At 35.2% G+C, this 24851-nt stretch overlaps 1 protein-coding gene across 1 annotated transcript in view; it reads left to right on the top strand.

The window, feature by feature from the left end:
• The first annotated feature begins 6033 nt into the window (after positions 1 to 6033).
• The window catches only part of LOC134529173 (uncharacterized), a 33486-nt gene continuing 14668 nt past the window's right edge, over positions 6034 to 24851 (top strand). Inside the window, exons 1-3 of the mRNA XM_063363003.1 lie at positions 6034 to 6102; positions 8093 to 8212; positions 9934 to 10127. Coding sequence (XP_063219073.1) covers positions 8093 to 8212; positions 9934 to 10127 — 314 coding nt within the window. The 5' untranslated portion in view covers positions 6034 to 6102. The remainder of the gene's footprint in view (positions 6103 to 8092; positions 8213 to 9933; positions 10128 to 24851) is intronic.

The raw sequence follows: 24851 nt of genomic DNA, 5'->3' as shown, positions 1-24851 counted from the left end.
TTAAAACATTTCTCTTAAGAGTGTGCTTCGTAGCATTAAAATATGTGCCTTAATTATTTTGCAAATTTATCATTGTTATGGTGACGATGTCAGGGGTTTTCGTATTATTTTTTTTAGAAATATAGTACAGTATTAGCAACTACGTTAAGAACTGTTATTTTATTCACACAGAGAAAAGAAATACAAAATGCTAAAATTTGGCGTTTGTCTTTTAATATACTATATAGGTTTGTTATTATATGTGTGTTGTAACATGTATAAAAATGTTAAATATATTCAACAACAATTGGTAATTATATATATTAAAAAACTTTTATGTACGCGACTTGAAACTACGTGAAAGGTTTTCAGTCTATAAAGGCCTATTCTATGATTTTTTAAAATTATTAATTCTTATGCAAACAATTAATAAAATTGAAAGTTTCTTACATTGTCAGTATATGCATAGCATTACAGTTATTCCAAACAATTCTCTACCAGTGTTTACCTAAGGTTTGCATGTTACGTTGGTTCTTCTACTAATACACGTTTATTACAAGAGGTTTGTAATAGATTAAATGAGGTAAGTAAGAATTCGTTTTTATAAACGTTGTGTATGAAATTATAAATTTTGAGACGTATAATAACAAAAAGAAGTGCGTTCCGAAGACATATGTCGGTAGTGTTACCCACTGAAACATTATTCCCACTTCAACTCTCTGTAAAAATAAAAGTATGGGGTTGAATGCGTCAAAAGGGGTATATAAATAAAATTTGAGGCTTCTTCCTTATTTCATACGCTGGTGTCCCCCCACTTATAATTGCAAACAAAAATTTTTCCTCGATGTTGTAATTTACTCTGCATATTCACAAAATTTTTTGGCAGTAAATATGTATTTAATTTTTAAAAATGAAAGCATTCATGTTTCGAAAAAAATATTAAAACGATGTGGGGAAAAATGTTTACAGATACTCCAGTAAAATTTTCAGTTTGATTGTTTTGATAGTTTCGGAGCTGTTGCGAGTTTAGTTTGGAGGATTTTTCGGCCGCGCGAGGCAATTTCGGTTCTTTTTTGTTTTCTTCCAGCGTAGGAAGCAGGGAACAAAAGCCGATACCCGGCTTCACCTCGCATCCTCTGCTGGCCTTCCCTTGTCCTCTCCAGATGTATTACTGTATATTAGCTCCATGAGCGCGACCTTGACAGAGCCTCCTCTCTCGTCATCCCTCTACATCCCATTCTTCCCCCTCCCCACCCGCAGGCTGCGGCCAGCTGGCCCGAGCTCCGCCGGACTACTTGGTTCCGACAAGCGCCGCCCTCAACGCCACGTCGCGGGGACATTCTTCCCGGCGGCGAGAGTTTTATACGCAGCACTAGAACTGTCACTCCAGAGGGCGTGTTTTGAGTCGGATCATATCAAAAACAAAAGGATATGAAAATATATACATAACTCAATAGTGTTCTGCCAATTATGTTTTCATTTTCATTTAAATTTATTCTTTAAATCGCTCCTGAAGTAGTCCAGCAGTGATCAATGGAAATTGTCAAAATTAAACTGTAATTTTGACGATGAAATTTTTTTTCTTACTTTTATAGGTGCAGAAACCTATTCGTACACTCGTTTCTTGAACTATACTTAAGTTTAACATAATTATGTGTTTTCTAAATAATTCTGGCTTGGAATAAAAATAAATGCATTTAAAATGACATAACTCAGTAAAAAAAAGTTTATTAAAAATATCCTAGGTATATTATGTCTTAAAAAGAAGCATCAAAAATAAATATGTACAGTTAAATTAGTTTTGTCGTAATATTTTCCATGCACCAATCGCCTTAAGAACTTTAATAAAATATTATTTTAGTGTTAAGGATTAAATAGATTCGTGGTGGTGAATTTTACATACTTAATTTATTAAAATTAAAAAATATATAAATTCTAACGCTCGTACTTAATTTCAGGCACCAATTATTTTCCTGCATATCTAGTATATTTAAAGAATTTCTTGGTCGACCAGTATGGAACGTCATTCTTAGATAATAATGGGTTTTGGAAGCTTTAGAAAAATTGCTGGAGTTTTGTATGAATTTAAGCTATGTCTTTTTGTTTTCTTATTAGTAAACATATCTTGCTGAAAATTCAAATGTGCCAATAAAACGAATTTTATAGAATTCAGTAGTGAGAAACTTTTTCAATTAATTATTTGCTTATGATCACATACGGAAAGGACGTTTCTCTGCTAATCGTTTAGGTTGCGACAGTAATTTGTCATTTTTATAATTTAATTTCTTACTCTTTTTAGTTTTTAACTTTGGAATTGGTTTGATATATTTTCTAGCGTAATCAATCCATACATTTATCCAAGTGTTTGCTCTATAGTTACAGTTGCAAAGAATTATAAAAAGCATTTCCTTAAACAATTAAAATTTTTTATGGTATATCCTTAAATATATCATTTTTAAGCTCTCCTGGAGGAAACATACAGTACTTGGGAATATCAAAGTTAAAATAATAAATTTAATATTGTGTACATCGCTTTCCTTGTATCATGGCTGTTTCCTCAAATACTTGATGTTCCTCCGATTGTGACGTGTTGCTTTTCCAGGTTTCCGCTAGAGAGGGTGACGTCACAAGACCCCAGCGAGCACTGCGAGTATGACTCCGCCCTTCGAAGTGGACTGGCCAATCACAACTGCCCTGACCTCTATCCTTCGTGCCCCGTATCTTTGCTTGACGTGCTGCTAGAAGGACCTCAAACAGACGATGGATAACAATGAATTATTTATGTAATTTATGGAAATACATGACCATATTCTGTAAATAAATAAACAATAAAATCATAACACCCCTTTAAACTTCTTTCTTAATTTTTAAAAAGATATTAAATAATAAATAAAAATATTAAACTACTATGTATTTTACTGTAATATAAAAAAATCCTATTAAACTATTCTAGCCAGTTTAAACACATTTTTTATTATTTAATTTGCAGTTGTTGTATCTACTTGTAATATTTTTAAAACCATGGCTTTAAAACAATGATTGAAATTTTTTTTTAATGTTTTCTCACACAGCAAGATAGATTTTTAAAGGAAGTGTGCGACAATGTTCTGTCTAGAATTCATTAATAAAATTAAATCTAAAATATGACAAAATTTTTGTTATTTTTTAAAGATCATTTCGTAATTATTTATTATCAAAAAACATTTGGTAGTACAATTTATTTTTTGTTAATTCTTGTAAATGCACTTTCTGTGAATGGTTTTGCTGTTTTGAAAGTTAAAAAAAAAATATGTAACCTTCCAAACTGTAATAAAACACTACAATGTTTTGAATCTTATAAGCTTACTAGTAGGATGAAAGGCGCCTAAGGCACCCGTTGAAAATTGATGAATATAACATACACTTTAATTTAATATAACCAAATTCTTAATTAAAAATCCAATTTAATTTAATATTGTGCAATTGAAAATAATTTCTGATATATATGAAACTATAAAAAATAATTTATAAAATAAATACATACATAATGTGCATCTGTACTATTTACCAATAAATTTATCAGAAAGAAATTAAGTGACCACAGAAAAAGAATATAATATAAAAACTCAAAACGGAATAACTATAAAAAAGCAAATATGCAAATATACCTACTTTAGGGCATACAAACGTATATTATACAGATAAATGACAAAAATTCCAACGGTTTTTAATAAAATTATAAACTTCTAACTTATAAGCATATTTAGAAAATAAAGTTAAAATTTCAAAAGGGCATAAGTACCAAATTCAAAATATCATCAAAATATTTCCAGTAACGCACACTTAGACTGCTCAGACTGTCAGAAAACACTGCGACACAGTGGCGCCTACTACTTCTTGTTTTGAAATAGAGTTTATGTGAAAAATATGATACTTCTTCTAAAGTATTGTTTAAATTGTTAAAATTTGTTTCTTTGGCGGGATCGCGTTACGGGCTTGAACCCACGTGCTGCTGAGGGCAATGCGATGAATAAAGAAGAGAGATGGGGGTGGAAATAAATGAGTGAGATGTGGAAAAAAGGGTTTAAATCATAGTGTGAACAGTTTCAATCGTACCGCCTGCCCTTTGCTCTGATTGCCAGAGTTTGTAGATGAATTTCGCAGAGAGAGTGCATCAGCTTTGGGAAATAGTGTATATTTTTCGTTTTTAATGTTATTTTCGAAGTCGTAATTACTGGGCTTGCAAAATATTATGATGATGATTATGATGATAATTGTTTGCGGCGCACGGGAATGAGAGGCTATGCCACAACTTCGAAGTGCCAATGAGTTTTTTTTTTTTGTACATCGGTCAGGGATAGAAAATACCTACTTTTCCAGAAACCGTCCGCAACCGATGTAGGTGATTACGTGTGGAGATGAGTGAGATGTCACGGCCCCTGGGAGCTCCCCCCCCCCCCCCCCCCCAACAAGAGGCCGTCACACGAGCCCTCCGCTCTCTCTAGGAGTGACTGCACAGCCAGTGCTCTGGGTCGCTGCTTCCGCGCACAGTCACGTGGTCAGGTTTCCCGATACGAGAGAGAGCCGGCACCACTGTCCCGCCTCACCCTGCACTCGTGACCCCAGCTGTTTGAACTACCGGCGCGGCGTCAGTACGGCGTGCCTGCCAGCCCCGCACGCATTTGGAGGCGCCTTTAACGACTGTGGCCGCAGCACGGAGACCCCCGGGCAGCGCGCGCTAAGTGGAGTGGCTGTGGAGCGAGTGTGGGTCGGTGGTGTTGCGCAGTTTGTCAAGTTGAAATCCGAAACTAGTATTAAGGTTTCTTATGTATGCATGATTACATGTCTCTCAGAAGAGCACCTTTTTATATCCTTTTCTCCCATTAACTTTGTTTATAAAAATTAATACCTACTTATAACTTTTTCTATGATAAATATATCGTCTCTTTTCCAAAATAATGTTTCAATTGCCTTGTATGTACTAAAAATAATTTTTCAATTTTAAAAACCTAAATTTATCTCTTTCTTCCCCACCCTACACTAAAAATTATATCGATTATTTATTCTCATGACAAAAAAAAAACTTTTTTTTTTCTTTCATTAACATGCCATTTTAAGTATGAATTTGCTATTATTTTACCTGTACTTTAAGCTTTATTTGCAATATGATATTTTTGTATTTGCGGGAATTCCTAGCATTGAAAAAGCTTTTTCTATCTTTAATGCATTTAATCGAAATATGTCAAAGTGTTTTTACTCTACCGATGTAATGTGAACAAAAAATGTGCATGTAATATTTTCACGTGTTAAAGTACACATTTTCTTTTTGTTTCAATGCACCGAAATATAGGTATTGTAATTATTAGTCGGTAAAATCTACAAACATGTTAACTTTTGACTGCAACATTTAGTCTGACATGTATTTAAAGATAACACAGCATTCGTAAAATTAAAAAAATTTAATTAATTCTTAAGTGTCTTTGTCACCATGTTTGTTTTAAGACAATTTTCTTTGACATATTAATTTCAAGTATTTTTAAAGTTATGATTTCTTCTTACTACGTCGAATAAAGTTTGCATAGTGTGTTCCATAACCGTTTTTTCCATCATAAAGTTTCATTCGGCACACCATAACTCTTAACATGTTCCCAGATAGATATTCACGACAGCGAATATATACAGGTGTATTATGCCGCATGTGGGTCCACCATCTTGATTACTTAGGCTCGTGAGGGCAGCGGAAACGCCCATACAAAGTTGACTACAACCTGTTAAAAAAATATTTGGCAGTGTGTGTGCGCATTTCGTTACATACTAAAATTTCAACGTGTGTAAGGCAGAATAACATTAAACACATTTGTAAACTGAACCGACCAACTTTTCAAAGGCGTTTTGTGACTTGCGGTGTCAAGTGTCTTCAGTCTAACGGCAGGAGTGAGACAATGATGCATGCTGCTGCTGACAGCACGGGTCTGGCATGTCGGGCCGGAACGGCGGCTGCGGTGATTAGCCGTTGGCGTCTAATTGCCGCGAGCGTCATTATCCCGCCGGCGAAGAGACAGGCGCGGGTGAGCGGGGAAACAACCGACACTGGCGTGGCTCCGGGGCGCTGCTCGCTGGCAGGTCGCGTCATCTCGCAACAAGGTAACAACTGCAACTGCTTCTGTCAAACAGGACACGTGACAGGGCGTGGTAGCATCTGTTCTTAAAGGTCAACCGTTAAGTCAGGCAATCAATACGTAGCATATCAGCATATCACAGTCACCTTATGAACAGCAAACACATCAAAACATACTAAAGGTTTTTTTTTTTTTAGTTTTTTTTTAGTTTTTATGATATGTCATTTTCTAGAACGAATACAAAATATGCTTCTTACTTATTTTTTAAACTAAACTGTATCAATTCAAAAATTAGATATGAATACTAAAGGTGCTTAAATTAAAGTTATGCGTCTTAATACAATGAAAATTATCGCGTTACAAATATCAGGCATTTTCTAATAACGTTTTAAGTAACTACGGTTTCAGAAAAATAAATTATAGAGGTCTAATGACATGTGAAAGATTATATATATATATATATATATATAAACACAACACTACGTCTATTAAAATATTAAAGTAAACAGAAATGTGTCATACTACATAAACTAACGTAAATTATGACTGAGTAGGTCTGCATGAGTACTAATAAATTATGAAATCAAATTAAAGCCTAACTAAATGTCATGTTATTGTATCAAAAAATATATATTTTAGTTGAAATACGTATTTAGGCTATTTCCTAGCATTTTATTTTGTTAAGCATTATTTCAGCGATCGTGTACTTATAGGTGTTCTCATATCTCAAAACGTCAAGCCGAGAACAATTACAGGCCAGTAAGTCACGTTTCTGAATCAAAAAACTAAAAATTCTAAAATTCATAAATTTTCTTAGTTTTAGAGTTAAAGGCATTGTTCGAAAAGTTTTTAAAGCCCCTTTCTGTACCAAATTTAAAGATCCTGTTTTATAGCTTTTTGCTACGTAGTCACAAATAACCCAACTATTGATAATTCAAAATAAATGGATACATACCAGACTCTTAGCGAAAATATTATTTCGAAGACATATGCTGAAAAAAATATTTTTTACTCGATAAAAGTTTGACTTGTCACACTGTAAAAAAATAATTTGCTGATTTAGCTAGTTAAATGAAAATAAGGAAAATTAACGCAAATAACTTGCTTGCTTAGTTAAATATTTTTTTACAGTGTTAAAAGTCTGCGTTGCCAGTTTAAAAAATTGTTAGCGGTATAAGTTGTGCAAAGAATATTTTTCTCCAAAAGTTTAGCACGTTATATTTATAATAGTGGGGTATTTATGAATGCGTAGCAAACAGTTTTAGACACAGTATATATAATAATTAGATGCAGGGTAGGGATTTAAAACATTTAAAAAGCCCTATAACTTGAAACGTACAATATTTTTTATTTAAATGTTATTTTTTATTGATAACCGTGATTAATTTTCCTAGCATCTGTTCCCGTCTTGACTTTGAGTTATGGGACATTCTGTATACTTATTTGCAAAATACAGTTTATTTACTTCGCTGCTTAGAGAAACTGGCATAAATATTTGGAATACAGTCTAAATTTGCAGCATAACAACTACAGAATTGTTTAAATCATCTTTATAAATAAAATAGAATTAACTGTATCTGATTATGCTATGAAAATTTTTTTCTTGTTATTTAATTTTATTGAAAAGTTCTAAATAACGAAATTAGTTTTTGTGAAGTTTGTGTGCTGGCAACAGAAAAAAAAATTGAAAAGTTAACTAAAAATAAATGTATGTTATTTTGTTTATAGACAAAAGAAAAAAATATTCGTATGAAAAGCACGGTAAAAAACCATCTTGACAGTGCGTGAATTTCTTACGCCTTACAGTTAACAACTGTTGTCAAGAGTCGTCTAACACAAGCAACGCCATCACTTCAAATCACTTAATAAACCAAGCGCAGGAAAATTACAATGGATTACGCATTCCTCCAGTTGCCTACGGCCACAACGTGAGCTTGAGTTTGTTTCAACAACTGCAGATAAGGCAGACTGTGTTGAAATATAGATTGTTTTTTACGTGAAAGTGAATGTTCCAGATGTTCTCCAGGAGCGTGGCGGTGATGTGCCTGGCAGTTGGGCTGATCACGTGGGCGCATGCGACGTCTCGGAGTGAGAGGTCTCTGTTAGTCTGGCCACGTCCTTCGGCCAACATACAGGTAGGACACCTCTGCTGCTGCAGCAGGTCGTAACAAACTGATGCTAAAGCATGTTGCGTAGAACAATGTTTTATTAATGTGCGCGTGTGTTCAACGTACAACACAGACTTGAGCCATCTTAACTATATTTTAACATTACCTGTGTGAAACAAATATAAATAAGGTAATCCCAATGATTGGAATAATAATGTGTAATTATAATGTAAATGTGTGGCATGGATAATTATTTCGTTATCATTGCATTGTGTTCAAGAAATCTATTTACAAGTTCATTTATATCGCTCACTTTTCGGGAATCTGCACTCTGGGAAAAGATCATTTTGACATTCTGTTTGAGAAGTAATCTTTTAAGTGAAATCAATGATTATAAATTCAATAATTTTAGCCTATATTAAACACAATAATAATGCATTTAAAAATATTGGCCATCTTGGATAATCGTATTATATCAATGCCCATAATAGACATACTGGTGAACCTTGGAGAAGTTCTGTAAGTTTAAACATTTAATTATAAGGCACTGTCTGGTTGTGTAAGTAAGCATCTTGGAGTTTGCCATATTTGTAAATATTTGGTCCTAGCAGATTTCGAAAGATGTCAATGAAACGCTAAGTATTTTCATATAATTATATTTTTTGAGTTATGGCCGCGTCAGGTTTTAACAATCGTCAGTTGCATCTTCCATGATTGTGCAACTAAGGCATTATTCTCATGTGGTAATGGTTGGTAGTTCGAAACCAGCTTCACGCAAGACTCGAATGAGCGCCGTGACTTCACCGCATGGTTCAAAGCGCACTGTAGTTAAGATGTGTGACCTTGAACTAACGTGTTATTCGAGCAGTTATGACCAGTACGAGTGCCAATACTAGTACCATTGTCAGTACCAGTGCCAGTGCCAGTACCAGTGCCAGTGCCAGTACCAGTGCCAGATCCAGTACAAGTACCAATACAAATACCAGTGCCAGTACCAGTACCAGTGCCAGTACCAGTGCCAGATCCAGTACAAGCACCAATACCAGTACCAGTGTCAGTACCAGTACCAGTGCCAGTACCAGTACCAGTGCCAGTGCCAGTACCAGTGCCAGATCCAGTACAAGTACCAATACAAATACCAGTGCCAGTACCAGTACCAGTGCCAGTACCAGTGCCAGATCCAGTACAAGCACCAATACCAGTACCAGTGCCAGTACTAGTACCAGTGCCAGTACCAGTACCACTACCATTTATAGTACCTATACCAGTACCAGTGGTCCTTGGTCACACGAAATTACTGGTTTACTCTGGTTGTCGTAGAAGAACCTTAAGAATGCACAACAAAGTTGAACAGATTATCAGACGGAGAACATACCTTTATCAGCTGTTGTCAAATGTTACGTGTTTGGATAACACAGAGCATTTGTGGAAGGTTTATAGTTAAAAAAAATGACTCTTCAAAAGAACATACAGGCTGTCGAAGACGAGACAGTTGCAACAATAGCAGTGAGTACAAAAAAAATATTTACTATACAGCAACACACAGGCGCGCTCAGTGATAGAAACTAAATAGATAATCTGGACAACACAATGATGACAGCACGGACGAACACAGTAGTGTTTCCATGACAAATCTGTTACGACGTTTCGGGAATAGGCATTTTCTCCCGTCATCACGCACAAACAAACTTGTCCTTCCCGGAGAAGCTGCAAGCTGTGTTCAAAGTTATTCCTCTGCTTGTTTGCAGTACCTGGCGGGGTTCGGCCTGCCCATAACTGTCGGACACAACAGTTTGACGATGGGAACATTCATCAAGTCTGTCTACAACCTTCCCACGAACGGCAGCGAATACAACCCGATATTGTTCCCTCTTCAGAAGAGAGACTTACAGCTGCCGGGTCGGTTCGACGTTTATTCCTTCATTGAGAAGCTTATCAAAAGGTTTGTTCTTATAACGTTTAGAAACATACAACTCTTGTATTTGCACCGATGAAGAGATAATGAACATGTAAATTTTTAAGAAATGAAGCCGAAAAACCTTTTAAAGAAACAAAATTGACGTTATCAAGTCTGCGAGAAATGCAACGGCAGACTTATAAATTATTTTTAAAATGTGTTATTGCAGTCCTAGAAATGTTCGATAAGCATTTCCTGTGGTATTTTATACATTTCATGCAATGTAAGAATTTTTGACACAAAAAATTTTTATTTTTAGTACCAAGCTAGCACTACCAATATAGCCGTACTGCCCAACGGCATTGGTACTAGATATGTACCATACAAATATTCTTGCGGCAATGTAATGGTAATATTATAATTCGTGTGACACTCACAGTAATGAATAAATAACAAATTATGGTTGAAGCACAATTTCGTGGAATTTTACCTTTTAAAAAGCGTTTTAAACCTAAATATGTGGTGAGAAAATCTGTGGCCCAACAAGAAATGCAAGAGATCAAGTGAAATACACATACAAGGCAAATCCGTTGATAAATTGCAATGACAATATATCTGTAAAAACAAAAATTGAAATTTTCATTCGTTCAAAATCTTAAATCTTCGAGTTTTCTTGGCCGATTGATTTGAAATTTTGACACAACTTTGCATTCAAATACGCGAGTGTTTTTACATACCTCAGTAATAGCTGTGACAGGTAAACAGATAGATAAAAATATATGTAATAAATAATATATACATGTAAATTAATTTTTGTGGATTTGTCTTCTATTTTTAAACATAAAGATATGGATAGGAAGGTAAAGACATAGATATATAGAAAGAGATGGAGAGTATAGAGAGGTATAGAGATAAAGAACGATATAACGATGTTTATAGAGATTTAGAGATAGAACGAGAGAGATATAACAATATAATTAGAGATATAAAGCGATATAGCGAGGGATATATATAGATTGACGTAACTATATATACAAGGAGATATGGATTGAGATATAGATATAAACATAAATAAATTTAGTTAGAGAGATAGAGTGATATGGAGAGATATGGAACGATATATATGTATATATATATATATATATATATATATATATATATATATATATATATATGGAGTGGTATGCAGATTTTTTTATAAGTATGCATATTAATTAAAATATAGTGAGATTTATAGAGGGACATATTTAGAGAGACTGTGAGATACTATATTTGTACCTAAATCAAACAAATTACAAGAAAATTGAAATAAGCGTAAAAATGCATAAGTAGTTAGGAAAAGCCGATCCGGGGACAGAGGCTGGAGGCATAGGAGCTCCGAGCAGTGACCTTTGACCCCTGACGTCACTGTTATGACCTTTGACCGATGACATCATCACCGATTTCCTGGAAATTTCCCGATTTTCCGCCAATTTTCCTCAAAATTTCCCGTTTTTCCCTCAAATTTTCCTCAAAATTTCCCATTTTCCTACAAAATTTCCCTACAAAATTTCCCCATTCCCCCAAAATTCTAACAACCCTCCCATCTCCGGATAGAGGCTTGGTATCCCCCTTACCTACCCTCCCATCTCCGGATAGCGGGTTGGTATCCCCCTTACCTACCCACCCATATCCGGATCTTGGATTACGTCATTTCCGGCCACCATTTTGAATTCTAGAACTTTCAACCATTTTGTTTTCCAGTATTTAATATTATGAAGTCATAGCCGCCATTTTAATCACACCTGTTGCAATTTTCGTTACGATCGCCATCTTTGTTTATGACATCACAACAGTCATTTGTTTTCGTCTGCTGGAGGCCGCCATCTTGGATGTTGTTACTATCGCCATCTTGAATTTTTTTTCTTCTGTGCTGGGGCCCGCCATCTTGATTTTACATTATGTTCCGCCATCTTGGATTTCCCCATCTTTGTTTCTTCTGTTTGTTCCTAGAGAGCGCCAGCGTCGCTCTGTCTCGTCACATAAGGTCGATATTTCATTACATACCAATGTTATTATGATCCTTATCAATGTATTAAAATATGGTTTTTATACAAAATACATTCGGTACAGCTGAGATTCGAACCATCGTTCACACAGCTCTGACCTTTAGGTTAGAAAACATACGCCTTTAACCGCTCAGCTATCAAGACAATTACCGATCTAAGAATTAAATAAGGTATATATATATATAAAACATTAACACACATATTCAGACTTGTAATATTTTTATTGAAAGTAATAATTGCATCATCTTTTCGAGAATTATACGACATATATAATTTTTTTATTTTTATTGTTTCAATACTCGCTACCAGGAGCACTAGTGTCTAGCAGAGTGCGGCCGCCATCTTGTTTTCCGTATTCGCTACCAGGAGCGCTAGTGTCTATCAGAGTGTGCAGCGGCCATCTTGTTTTCAATATTCGCTACCAGGAGTGCTAGTGTCTAGCAGAGTGTGCAGCGGCCATCTTGTTTTCAATATATCCCTACTAGGAGCGCTAGTGTATAGCCAAGTGCAGCCGCCATCTTGTGTTCAGTATTCACTACCAGGAGCGCTAGTATCACGTAGTACACACATTAACTGCCAGAGGGCGTCATATTAGTTTAATTCTACCCTGCTGGAGTGTAGTGCTGTCTTGACCTATAACATCTTAAATATGTCCCTAACCTCGAACTTTCCACTATATTGGATTATAGCATTTATGTTCACCTTCTTGTCGTCAAAACTATCTTGAACATCACATTTCACATTACTGCCGACACCCTGAACTTACCGCCATCTTGGACTATATCATCAAATTTGACTTATAACATATCCACACCGCCGCCATCTTAGATTATGTTATCATGCACTTTAATCTTGACCACCAACATATTGTATTATCATCTCATGTATGCACCCCTCATACTTGATTATATAATCATACTATCTTTCATCCTCTGCTAGAGTATGTAGATTAATTATTCGTAATGAGCATCACGTGATCATCCCAAAAACTAAGATAAAAAAAAAATTATTACTAGTATTACTATTAAACTTATCCCAGCCCATATACCAAAGTCATACTGCAGGACTTGTGCACTGTGGCACTCAAACTGACTTACATAGCTTATGTTTTCTTTACGTGCTTTCATTTGCGCTTACAATTTCCTTGAGGGATTTCATTTGCAACTACAATTTCTTTGAGGGCTTTCATTGGCGCCTACAATTTCTTTGAGGGCTTTCATTTGCGACTACAATTTCTTTGAGGGCTTTCATTTGCGCTTACAATTTCTTTGAGGGCTTTCATTTGCGACTACAATTTCTTTGAGGGCTTTCATTTGCGACTACAATTTCTTTGAGGGCTTTCCTTTACACGTATGTTTTCTTTACATGCATTCCTTTGCGATTACATTTTATTTATATTGTAACTCAGTATCTCATGTAAACAATATTTAAGTATCCATATATATCATTAATCTTAATAGCAAATGATATGGTCATGCATGCATCTCTTTTTATATTTGTCACCATAAATTAAGCAGGATAAATTAAGGGAAATAAAAAAAACATAGTATGAATGAAAAATTTATTTTATTTACAACGTTTATTTTATACACAGTCTTTTTACACAAAGATATATACATCTATTTATCTAGTGGGTCAAAATGGCTAATTCTCAGCTCCAGACGGTTCACCGAATTCAGCGTCCAACCAGATCCTTTACCCATATATTCTTCCTCTTCCTTGCAGAGTTTTTCAATACTCTGTTTAACTGACTGCTTCACATCGTTTGAAGTATAAATTGCAGCAGCCGATGTCTTGAAAGCACGCTTGCTCACTCGATTCTCGTGCGGCTCCGGTTTACCATATAGACAATCCAACCATAAGTTATATTTTAAAGGCCCATGCGATGCTGTATCATCCATAATCTGTTGTATTATATTCTGCTCAATATCACTCAGAAAAGTGCAGATATCTTTGGCCTCACTAAAAGTATTTAGATAATAATAGTCTTTCAGAACTCCTCCAAATGCAGATTGCGCCAAGTAAAATCCATTATCAGTTGTCTGTAACTGACCAAGCATAGTGTTAGATTTATGTCCAGATGACGATGCGGGTGGTTGTTGCTGCTGATCTCCTTTAATGCTGGAGCCTGCGCACATGGGTACCTCTAGTTTAAATTGAGGAATCGTAACGTTCACATGCTGTGCACCTTTACAAATCTTCATATGTCTTTTCAAATTATCTTTGCGAGTAAACCATTGATTGCACTTAACACACTGAATCTTTATACGAGAGGGACTCTTCATACATTTACTTCTCTCATGCCTCCTTGTATCATGAGCAAATCCAAACATCATGTCGCAGTAGTTGCAAGGATGTCTATTTGATGTGCCTTCCATGTCTCGGTTAGCTGTGTCCAAGACCGATGGTGCTACACTTAAACTTGGTGTGCTATTTTCAAAATCAATGTAACGCTGTTGTGCTGATGTCCTCACTTTCGACCGCCTAGCTCTTCCTTTGCATATCTTTAGGTGTATTTTCAAGTCATCGTTGCGAGTAAACTTCTTCCTACATTCATTACAGAAAACAATAGTGCGAGATGGATTCTTCAGGCAATTACTCTTCTCATGACGTCTCATGTTAAAACTTGTTGAGAACATCATATTACAGTGCGGACACCGATGCTTCATTGGTGGTGATGGCTCCATGCAGGATTCCGAAGAACTAGGGGTAGGATCCATACTCTCCCCAGATGTCTTTGTAGTTAAACAAGAAAGAGAGCTCCCAAGCGATGTTCACTCTTCGGAGTCAGGATGACAACTAAGCTACTAATTCCGCCCACATCGCTACATATAAAGCCAACCCCTACATCCACTACGACACTCTTCACATCATCAACATGTTTACTTAGGACTCAGCTTACACAGGGTCTCTCTCTCTCTCTGCTACTCCAAATCATTCAACTATCCTAGAATTCTTGAAACTATCTAGAAAAAGCAGATTCATAACCTAACCAATTCAATCATGAGATAATTCTTGGTATGGTAAACACAACTAAAATACATCTTCTCCAACTGCCATGATCTATTATTAATAAAAAAAAGCCTAGCATCCTCTTAAATATTAACATCTGTATAGGACTTTGCACACCTCATTTAATTTCAAAACTCCCAGCCACTATATCTACGCGGAACCATAAATAATTAATACTATTTCAAATCACAATCTTACACCAGCATATTTGTGCAATATTATCCACTGTATTTTTCGTATAATTGCCATTCCCACCTAACCTACTGACATAATACTTTGATAATGTTATGTAGCATTCCATCCCTTTATATCAGTCAAAGTCGTAATCGTGCATAACTATACTCTAGCCATTGTTCCAAAGCAGCCAGAATTTAATACTATCAAGTACCAGCCCATCATCATACTACTTAATATAATTCCATAAACATTTACCATACACAAACATTAACCACATCATAGTAAATATACAACATAGGTCCACCCAACAATCCAACATGAACAGCAGTCAAAAGACAGTTTTAAATCTACAAACCATAATATACATTCCTATTCCTCAGCCCGCAGTACCCAACATTCTTCAGCTTACAAACTCTTTAAATTAAACATTTAATTATGTATTTCCTTTCATGCTTTGAATGTTTCTTGCAGTAAATATTTTTTTTTGAGTCAAATACCACTTACAGACATAACCAATCACATCCTGCCATACAAAAAATAAGAGCACATCTCGACTTAACCATAGGATAAACCAATATAACATCTTCAACTAAATATATAATAATTAAGATATGAACAAAGTCCGATCTAACATTCTGGTCGAGTCATTGCATATGAATACAAATAGGAGGAGGAGGGATCGTAGCTTATGGATACAAATATGAGGAGGAGGGATCGTAGCATACATAAATTACACCCAACTTTACTCAAATACCAACTATATCAACCAGAAAGTAAATTATAAGAGGTATGTTTCCAATTTAAATTACTTTCCGATCGATCATTCAGAAACCCAGGCATAAAACACATAAATATCGTCGAAGATCAAAAGAACTGCAAAGTCAACATATAATATCACAGTCTAAGCCATAAGATCTATGTCCATCGTATTTATATCAACCATTTCCCTTATACACCTTAAGTGTATGAAATGCAAGGCCAGCAAAAAGAAATACCTGATACATATTGTCCATTTTAATTGTCCTTTTCACGATGTAAATACTTGTAATTATTATGCTGTAGAGATTCCGAATAAAATTTCTTACTTAAATAACAACTACTATGCCACCAATTCATATTATAAGTACTGATAATAACTCTCCTTACCCACATAATATGAACGTAAAGACAAAAATTACTCAACATGTTAGTAGATCTACACAACAACAATATATAAAGTCATATGAATAAGTATTTACAAAACTTTCACGAATCAAGAAGTTAAACCATACAGGCTAAACATTACTCTAAACCTTAAATATGTAGATCATAAATATATTATTTTCCGAAGGATTGAAACTGTATTTGGCATAAGCATTGCCGCTAAGCTACATACATACATACAAGTTAATGGCATTAGAACTCATACGATTATTGAGTAACAATTTTGAAGCAACATCTATAATGTAATGTTAGAAAAAAGGAGAAGTAAATGAAATGAGAAGGATCTAGAATTAACAACAAATGCTAGAATTTGACTCACAGCTTTATTTTACTATATATATCACTGATACAGCTAGGTAAATTATACCAGGAACAAGTTTTACACTTTCAATTACGTCCAACAATATTCGGTGATTCTGGATTCAACTGCGATAACATATCATGAAAGAAAATGTTCTTTATCAGGTTCTTGTAGTCGGACATTACTTAATGTGCCAAGTTAAATCTCTTTAGGTGAATATCTATTACACACCGTTAGTGAACAATCATTTCCAACTGCTTCACTTGAAAATCACATCATCATCATCAGGAAGCCGGCGAGATCTTGTAAACTGGAGGCCAGTCTCATAGTAGTTTGTGCTGGGCTGGATGCTTTCATAAGAATGAAATTATATGTTGCAGCGACTCATGTGCACATTCAAAATATCGCTTCGTGAAAACAACTTTCCACATCTATCACACTGATGCGACTTGGAGGTAGGATTCACAAGACAATGATGTTCTTCATGTCGCCGAGCACTACTGCTGCTTGCAAACTTCTGCTTACAATATCTACACAAAATTTCGGATTTACACTTCACAATATGGAGGTTAAAATTTTCTCGTCGCATCAACAACTTTCCACATCTGTCACACAGAAGTATTATATCGGGGGAAGTCTTCATACATTCATATTTTCCAGCACGTGATGATTCTGGTGACACTATAGGTGATGTAGGCGTTGGTGATGACGGGTGCGATGACCTCGGCTTCATTTCCTGTGTAGTAGAATGATTCACTGCTAGTGATCTACCACTAAATGTTTGGCCCATTGCAGGAGAAAAAATAACCCGGGAAGGCTATCCCAACGAGTCTCCGCTATTTAAAGCCCAGAAACAAACTGATGGATTGCTATTTACATTGCGCCTTATATACTCTCGAAACCATGATCACATCATATTTACCAATCAAAAGAAGCCGAGTTCTCTTACAAACATAAATATGTATTCACATGGACATGCATGGACATGCACTGCACTCACTGAATACACACAATGGCCGCACATGTGACTAAAACTAGCTCCAAATGGATCCAAATACCTTCAGTAGCTATAATAGCTCCAACTGCTACCATAGCTCCAACTATCTCCAATAGCCCAAATAAGTTCATTAGCTTCAACTATCTCCAATAGCCCAAATAAGTTCATTAGCTCCAACTAGCTCCAATAGTCCAACTAACTTCATTAACTCCAACTAGCTCCAATAGTCCAACTAACTTCATTAGCTCCACCTAGCCCCAATAGTCCAACTATCTCCAACTAGCTCCAATATCAACAACTGCTACATTATCCCCAACTAACTTCATTAGCTCCAACTAGCTCCAACAGCTCCAACTAGCTCCAATAGTTTCAACTAGCTCCAATAGTTCCAACTGCTATAATAGTCAAACTGATAAAATGACTCAAAATTAATCCAACTGCTAAAATATCTCCAAACGGCTCCAACTATCCAAATAAATCCAATAGCTCCAACTAGCTCTAATAGCTACAATAGCGTTAACTAGCTTCAGTACTTACAATTAGCTCCAACCTCATCTGACTCTAGCGCCTCAATTGCCCCACAGATTCCAAAGCACCAACCGATTTCAGATATAAGATTACACGAAATAAAATTAAAGAAAAGTTTATATTCATATTAAAATTTATTTCACAATTTTATACACGTTTCGGTAAAACATATTATTGTATGTAGCCTGCTCTCCTTAGTTAACGAAGTATAGTCAATGTTTCTTTGGTGATGGATACTTTTTCGGCATTTTGAAAAGCAACTAGAAGCCTTAACCTATCGACTAATATATTAGGATCAGCCCATGATGTGTAATCTATCTCGCTTATTGTTATTAAAATTTTTAAGCTATCTGAAGTCTTCTGTTTTAACAACCGTCTCATTGTCTTCCACGCAGTGATCATCATAAGAATGACCAGGTTTATTTATTTTAACACGACGTTTCCATCGTTTAGGTCTCACCGCTTCAACATATTCTTTAATCTTTTTTATCTTCGGGTGCTTCATCAAAGTCTTTGATGTTTTCAGTAACACAACACTTCCCTTGTTTAGATCTCACAACTTCATCACATTCTTCAATCTTGTCAGTTTCGGACACTTCATCAAAATCTTCGATACCTACGGTTCCATCGTTTAGGTCTCAAAACTTCATCACAGTTCATAATATTGTGAGCTTTAGGAGCCGCATTACAGTCTTCGATATTGCCAGCTTCGAGTGCTTCATCGAAATCTTTGAAGTTGTCCGCTTCAGCCTGTTCTATGTTGTTCATAATTTAGTGAAGGTAACTTGAATTTGGTGTAAATAATTTTTTTATTTCGAATGAAGACACTACTTTCTTCATTAGATTTCAATTCTATTTCATTAGTGATATCTAGTTAGAGTTGGTAGAACCAGCATTTTCAACTTAGAGTTCATAATATTTTTTTAATAATTTATCTTCTTTCCTCTTCTTTGCTGTTGTAGACCTGACCTCGTTATCATTAGATAGCCTGGTTGCACATATCTTGTGATGTTTATTCAACAAATATCTTCGGCCAAAGTATTTCTGACACAGATTGCAACTAAATGGCTTTTGGTAAGGACTTAATGTACACTCTGCTCTGTTATGTCGCTTCGCATTTTTTTTTTTTCCCTCAAGGTGAACTCCTTGTCGCAATATACACACCTGCGTCCTTTCGATAACATTGCTGGCAACGACTCAGAATACATATCAGCTTCTACGACTAATACCAGATGCATATTGGGAGTTTTAATTTGTAACAAATACTTAAATATTATTTTTTAAACATGCCATCAGCGGTAACTAATTTTCCTTTTTTTTTAAAAAATATGTAGGTTGCAAGTAGTTTTGCTTCATGCTAACATATATCACCACATGCTGTGTCAAAGTTAAGTTTGTGTATAATTAGGTAGGATGCTCTCTCACAGTCACAAGAGATGGAGAGATTCGCTAGACCTCTAGGGGGGAAGAATTCTTTCTCAAGGAAAATATCAGGTAACATACCGAACTGATGCTGGTAGCGATAAATAATCCATGTTAGCTTCTACAGCCAATACAACTTATTTGTTATTTTAATAGTAGACTTATAAAATTCCAACACCAAGAATAAATGTTTCTACTTAGATAAATAAAATCATAAATTGGAGAAGGAGATGTATCAATGTATTTTAATATTAGAATATGTCGTTGCGGATGAATGTGTTTTGACAGCTTTTAACATTTTAATTTTTTTATAACAACTGCCTGCAGTCAGCTAAAGAAAAATAAAGCTATAATAAAATTAATTATCTCCCACGACGGCCAATTTCTTTTCTGATGTAGGTGGGCACCATATATATATATATATATATATATAGTATATAACTTATGCTAAAGCATATAATATGCTTAAGCATATAATATGCTTAAGCATAAATAAATTTTAATTTTAGATATGTTAACATATATATGCTTCAGCATATGTTTTTAAATATATCTAATACAAATATGCAAGCATACTAATATGGTGCCCACCTACATCAGAAAAGAAATTGGCCGTCGTGGGAGATAATTAATTTTATTATAGCTTTATTTTTCTTTAGCTGACTGCAGGCAGTTGTTATAAAAAAATTAAAATGTTAAAAGCTGTCAAAACACATTCATCCGCAACGACATATTCTAATATTAAAATACATTGATACATCTCCTTCTCCAATTTATGATTTTATTTATCTAAGTAGAAACATTTATTCTTGGTGTTGGAATTTTATAAGTCTACTATTAAAATAACAAATAAGTTGTATTGGCTGTAGAAGCTAACATGGATTATTTATCGCTACCAGCATCAGTTCGGTATGTTACCTGATATTTTCCTTGAGAAAGAATTCTTCCCCCCTAGAGGTCTAGCGAATCTCTCCATCTCTTGTGACTGTGAGAGAGCATCCTACCTAATTATACACAAACTTAACTTTGACACAGCATGTGGTGATATATGTTAGCATGAAGCAAAACTACTTGCAACCTACATATTTTTAAAAAAAAAAGGAAAATTAGTTACCGCTGATGGCATGTTTAAAAAATAATATTTAAGTATTTGTTACAAATTAAAACTCCCAATATGCATCTGGTATTAGTCGTAGAAGCTGATATGTATTCTGAGTCGTTGCCAGCAATGTTATCGAAAGGACGCAGGTGTGTATATTGCGACAAGGAGTTCACCTTGAGAGAAAAAAAAAAAAAATGCGAAGCGACATAACAGAGCAGAGTGTACATTAAGTCCTTACCAAAAGCCATTTAGTTGCAATCTGTGTCAGAAATACTTTGGCCGAAGATATTTGTTGAATAAACATCACAAGATATGTGCAACCAGGCTATCTAATGATAACGAGGTCAGGTCTACAACAGCAAAGAAGAGGAAAGAAGATAAATTATTAAAAAAATATTATGAACTCTAAGTTGAAAATGCTGGTTCTACCAACTCTAACTAGATATCACTAATGAAATAGAATTGAAATCTAATGAAGAAAGTAGTGTCTTCATTCGAAATAAAAAAATTATTTACACCAAATTCAAGTTACCTTCACTAAATTATGAACAACATAGAACAGGCTGAAGCGGACAACTTCAAAGATTTCGATGAAGCACTCGAAGCTGGCAATATCGAAGACTGTAATGCGGCTCCTAAAGCTCACAATATTATGAACTGTGATGAAGTTTTGAGACCTAAACGATGGAACCGTAGGTATCGAAGATTTTGATGAAGTGTCCGAAACTGACAAGATTGAAGAATGTGATGAAGTTGTGAGATCTAAACAAGGGAAGTGTTGTGTTACTGAAAACATCAAAGACTTTGATGAAGCACCCGAAGATAAAAAAGATTAAAGAATATGTTGAAGCGGTGAGACCTAAACGATGGAAACGTCGTGTTAAAATAAATAAACCTGGTCATTCTTATGATGATCACTGCGTGGAAGACAATGAGACGGTTGTTAAAACAGAAGACTTCAGATAGCTTAAAAATTTTAATAACAATAAGCGAGATAGATTACACATCATGGGCTGATCCTAATATATTAGTCGATAGGTTAAGGCTTCTAGTTGCTTTTCAAAATGCCGAAAAAGTATCCATCACCAAAGAAACATTGACTATACTTCGTTAACTAAGGAGAGCAGGCTACATACAATAATATGTTTTACCGAAACGTGTATAAAATTGTGAAATAAATTTTAATATGAATATAAACTTTTCTTTAATTTTATTTCGTGTAATCTTATATCTGAAATCGGTTGGTGCTTTGGAATCTGTGGGGCAATTGAGGCGCTAGAGTCAGATGAGGTTGGAGCTAATTGTAAGTACTGAAGCTAGTTAACGCTATTGTAGCTATTAGAGCTAGTTGGAGCTATTGGATTTATTTGGATAGTTGGAGCCGTTTGGAGATATTTTAGCAGTTGGATTAATTTTGAGTCATTTTATCAGTTTGACTATTATAGCAGTTGGAACTATTGGAGCTAGTTGAAACTATTGGAGCTAGTTGGAGCTGTTGGAGCTAGTTGGAGCTAATGAAGTTAGTTGGGGATAATGTAGCAGTTGTTGATATTGGAGCTAGTTGGAGATAGTTGGACTATTGGGGCTAGGTGGAGCTAATGAAGTTAGTTGGACTATTGGAGCTAGTTGGAGTTAATGAAGTTAGTTGGACTATTGGAGCTAGTTGGAGCTAATGAACTTATTTGGGCTATTGGAGATAGTTGAAGCTAATGAACTTATTTGGGCTATTGGAGATAGTTGGAGCTATGGTAGCAGTTGGAGCTATTATAGCTACTGAAGGTATTTGGATCCATTTGGAGCTAGTTTTAGTCACATGTGCGGCCATTGTGTGTATTCAGTGAGTGCAGTGCATGTCCATGCATGTCCATGTGAATACATATTTATGTTTGTAAGAGAACTCGGCTTCTTTTGATTGGTAAATATGATGTGATCATGGTTTCGAGAGTATATAAGGCGCAATGTAAATAGCAATCCATCAGTTTGTTTCTGGGCTTTAAATAGCGGAGACTCGTTGGGATAGCCTTCCCGGGTTATTTTTTCTCCTGCAATGGGCCAAACATTTAGTGGTAGATCACTAGCAGTGAATCATTCTACTACACAGGAAATGAAGCCGAGGTCATCGCACCCGTCATCACCAACGCCTACATCACCTATAGTGTCACCAGAATCATCACGTGCTGGAAAATATGAATGTATGAAGACTTCCCCCGATATAATACTTCTGTGTGACAGATGTGGAAAGTTGTTGATGCGACGAGAAAATTTTAACCTCCATATTGTGAAGTGTAAATCCGAAATTTTGTGTAGATATTGTAAGCAGAAGTTTGCAAGCAGCAGTAGTGCTCGGCGACATGAAGAACATCATTGTCTTGTGAATCCTACCTCCAAGTCGCATCAGTGTGATAGATGTGGAAAGTTGTTTTCACGAAGCGATATTTTGAATGTGCACATGAGTCGCTGCAACATATAATTTCATTCTTATGAAAGCATCCAGCCCAGCACAAACTACTATGAGACTGGCCTCCAGTTTACAAGATCTCGCCGGCTTCCTGATGATGATGATGTGATTTTCAAGTGAAGCAGTTGGAAATGATTGTTCACTAACGGTGTGTAATAGATATTCACCTAAAGAGATTTAACTTGGCACATTAAGTAATGTCCGACTACAAGAACCTGATAAAGAACATTTTCTTTCATGATATGTTATCGCAGTTGAATCCAGAATCACCGAATATTGTTGGACGTAATTGAAAGTGTAAAACTTGTTCCTGGTATAATTTACCTAGCTGTATCAGTGATATATATAGTAAAATAAAGCTGTGAGTCAAATTCTAGCATTTGTTGTTAATTCTAGATCCTTCTCATTTCATTTACTTCTCCTTTTTTCTAACATTACATTATAGATGTTGCTTCAAAATTGTTACTCAATAATCGTATGAGTTCTAATGCCATTAACTTGTATGTATGTATGTAGCTTAGCGGCAATGCTTATGCCAAATACAGTTTCAATCCTTCGGAAAATAATATATTTATGATCTACATATTTAAGGTTTAGAGTAATGTTTAGCCTGTATGGTTTAACTTCTTGATTCGTGAAAGTTTTGTAAATACTTATTCATATGACTTTATATATTGTTGTTGTGTAGATCTACTAACATGTTGAGTAATTTTTGTCTTTACGTTCATATTATGTGGGTAAGGAGAGTTATTATCAGTACTTATAATATGAATTGGTGGCATAGTAGTTGTTATTTAAGTAAGAAATTTTATTCGGAATCTCTACAGCATAATAATTACAAGTATTTACATCGTGAAAAGGACAATTAAAATGGACAATATGTATCAGGTATTTCTTTTTGCTGGCCTTGCATTTCATACACTTAAGGTGTATAAGGGAAATGGTTGATATAAATACGATGGACATAGATCTTATGGCTTAGACTGTGATATTATATGTTGACTTTGCAGTTCTTTTGATCTTCGACGATATTTATGTGTTTTATGCCTGGGTTTCTGAATGATCGATCGGAAAGTAATTTAAATTGGAAACATACCTCTTATAATTTACTTTCTGGTTGATATAGTTGGTATTTGAGTAAAGTTGGGTGTAATTTATGTATGCTACGATCCCTCCTCCTCATATTTGTATCCATAAGCTACGATCCCTCCTCCTCCTATTTGTATTCATATGCAATGACTCGACCAGAATGTTAGATCGGACTTTGTTCATATCTTAATTATTATATATTTAGTTGAAGATGTTATATTGGTTTATCCTATGGTTAAGTCGAGATGTGCTCTTATTTTTTGTATGGCAGGATGTGATTGGTTATGTCTGTAAGTGGTATTTGACTCAAAAAAAAATATTTACTGCAAGAAACATTCAAAGCATGAAAGGAAATACATAATTAAATGTTTAATTTAAAGAGTTTGTAAGCTGAAGAATGTTGGGTACTGCGGGCTGAGGAATAGGAATGTA

The sequence above is a fragment of the Bacillus rossius genome, chromosome 1 (assembly GCF_032445375.1).
Source record: "Bacillus rossius redtenbacheri isolate Brsri chromosome 1, Brsri_v3, whole genome shotgun sequence".
In the NCBI taxonomy this organism is placed as follows: Eukaryota; Metazoa; Arthropoda; class Insecta; order Phasmatodea; family Bacillidae; genus Bacillus; species Bacillus rossius.
Note: the sequence above shows the minus strand (reverse complement) of the source record. Positions and strands in the feature narration are given on the sequence as shown.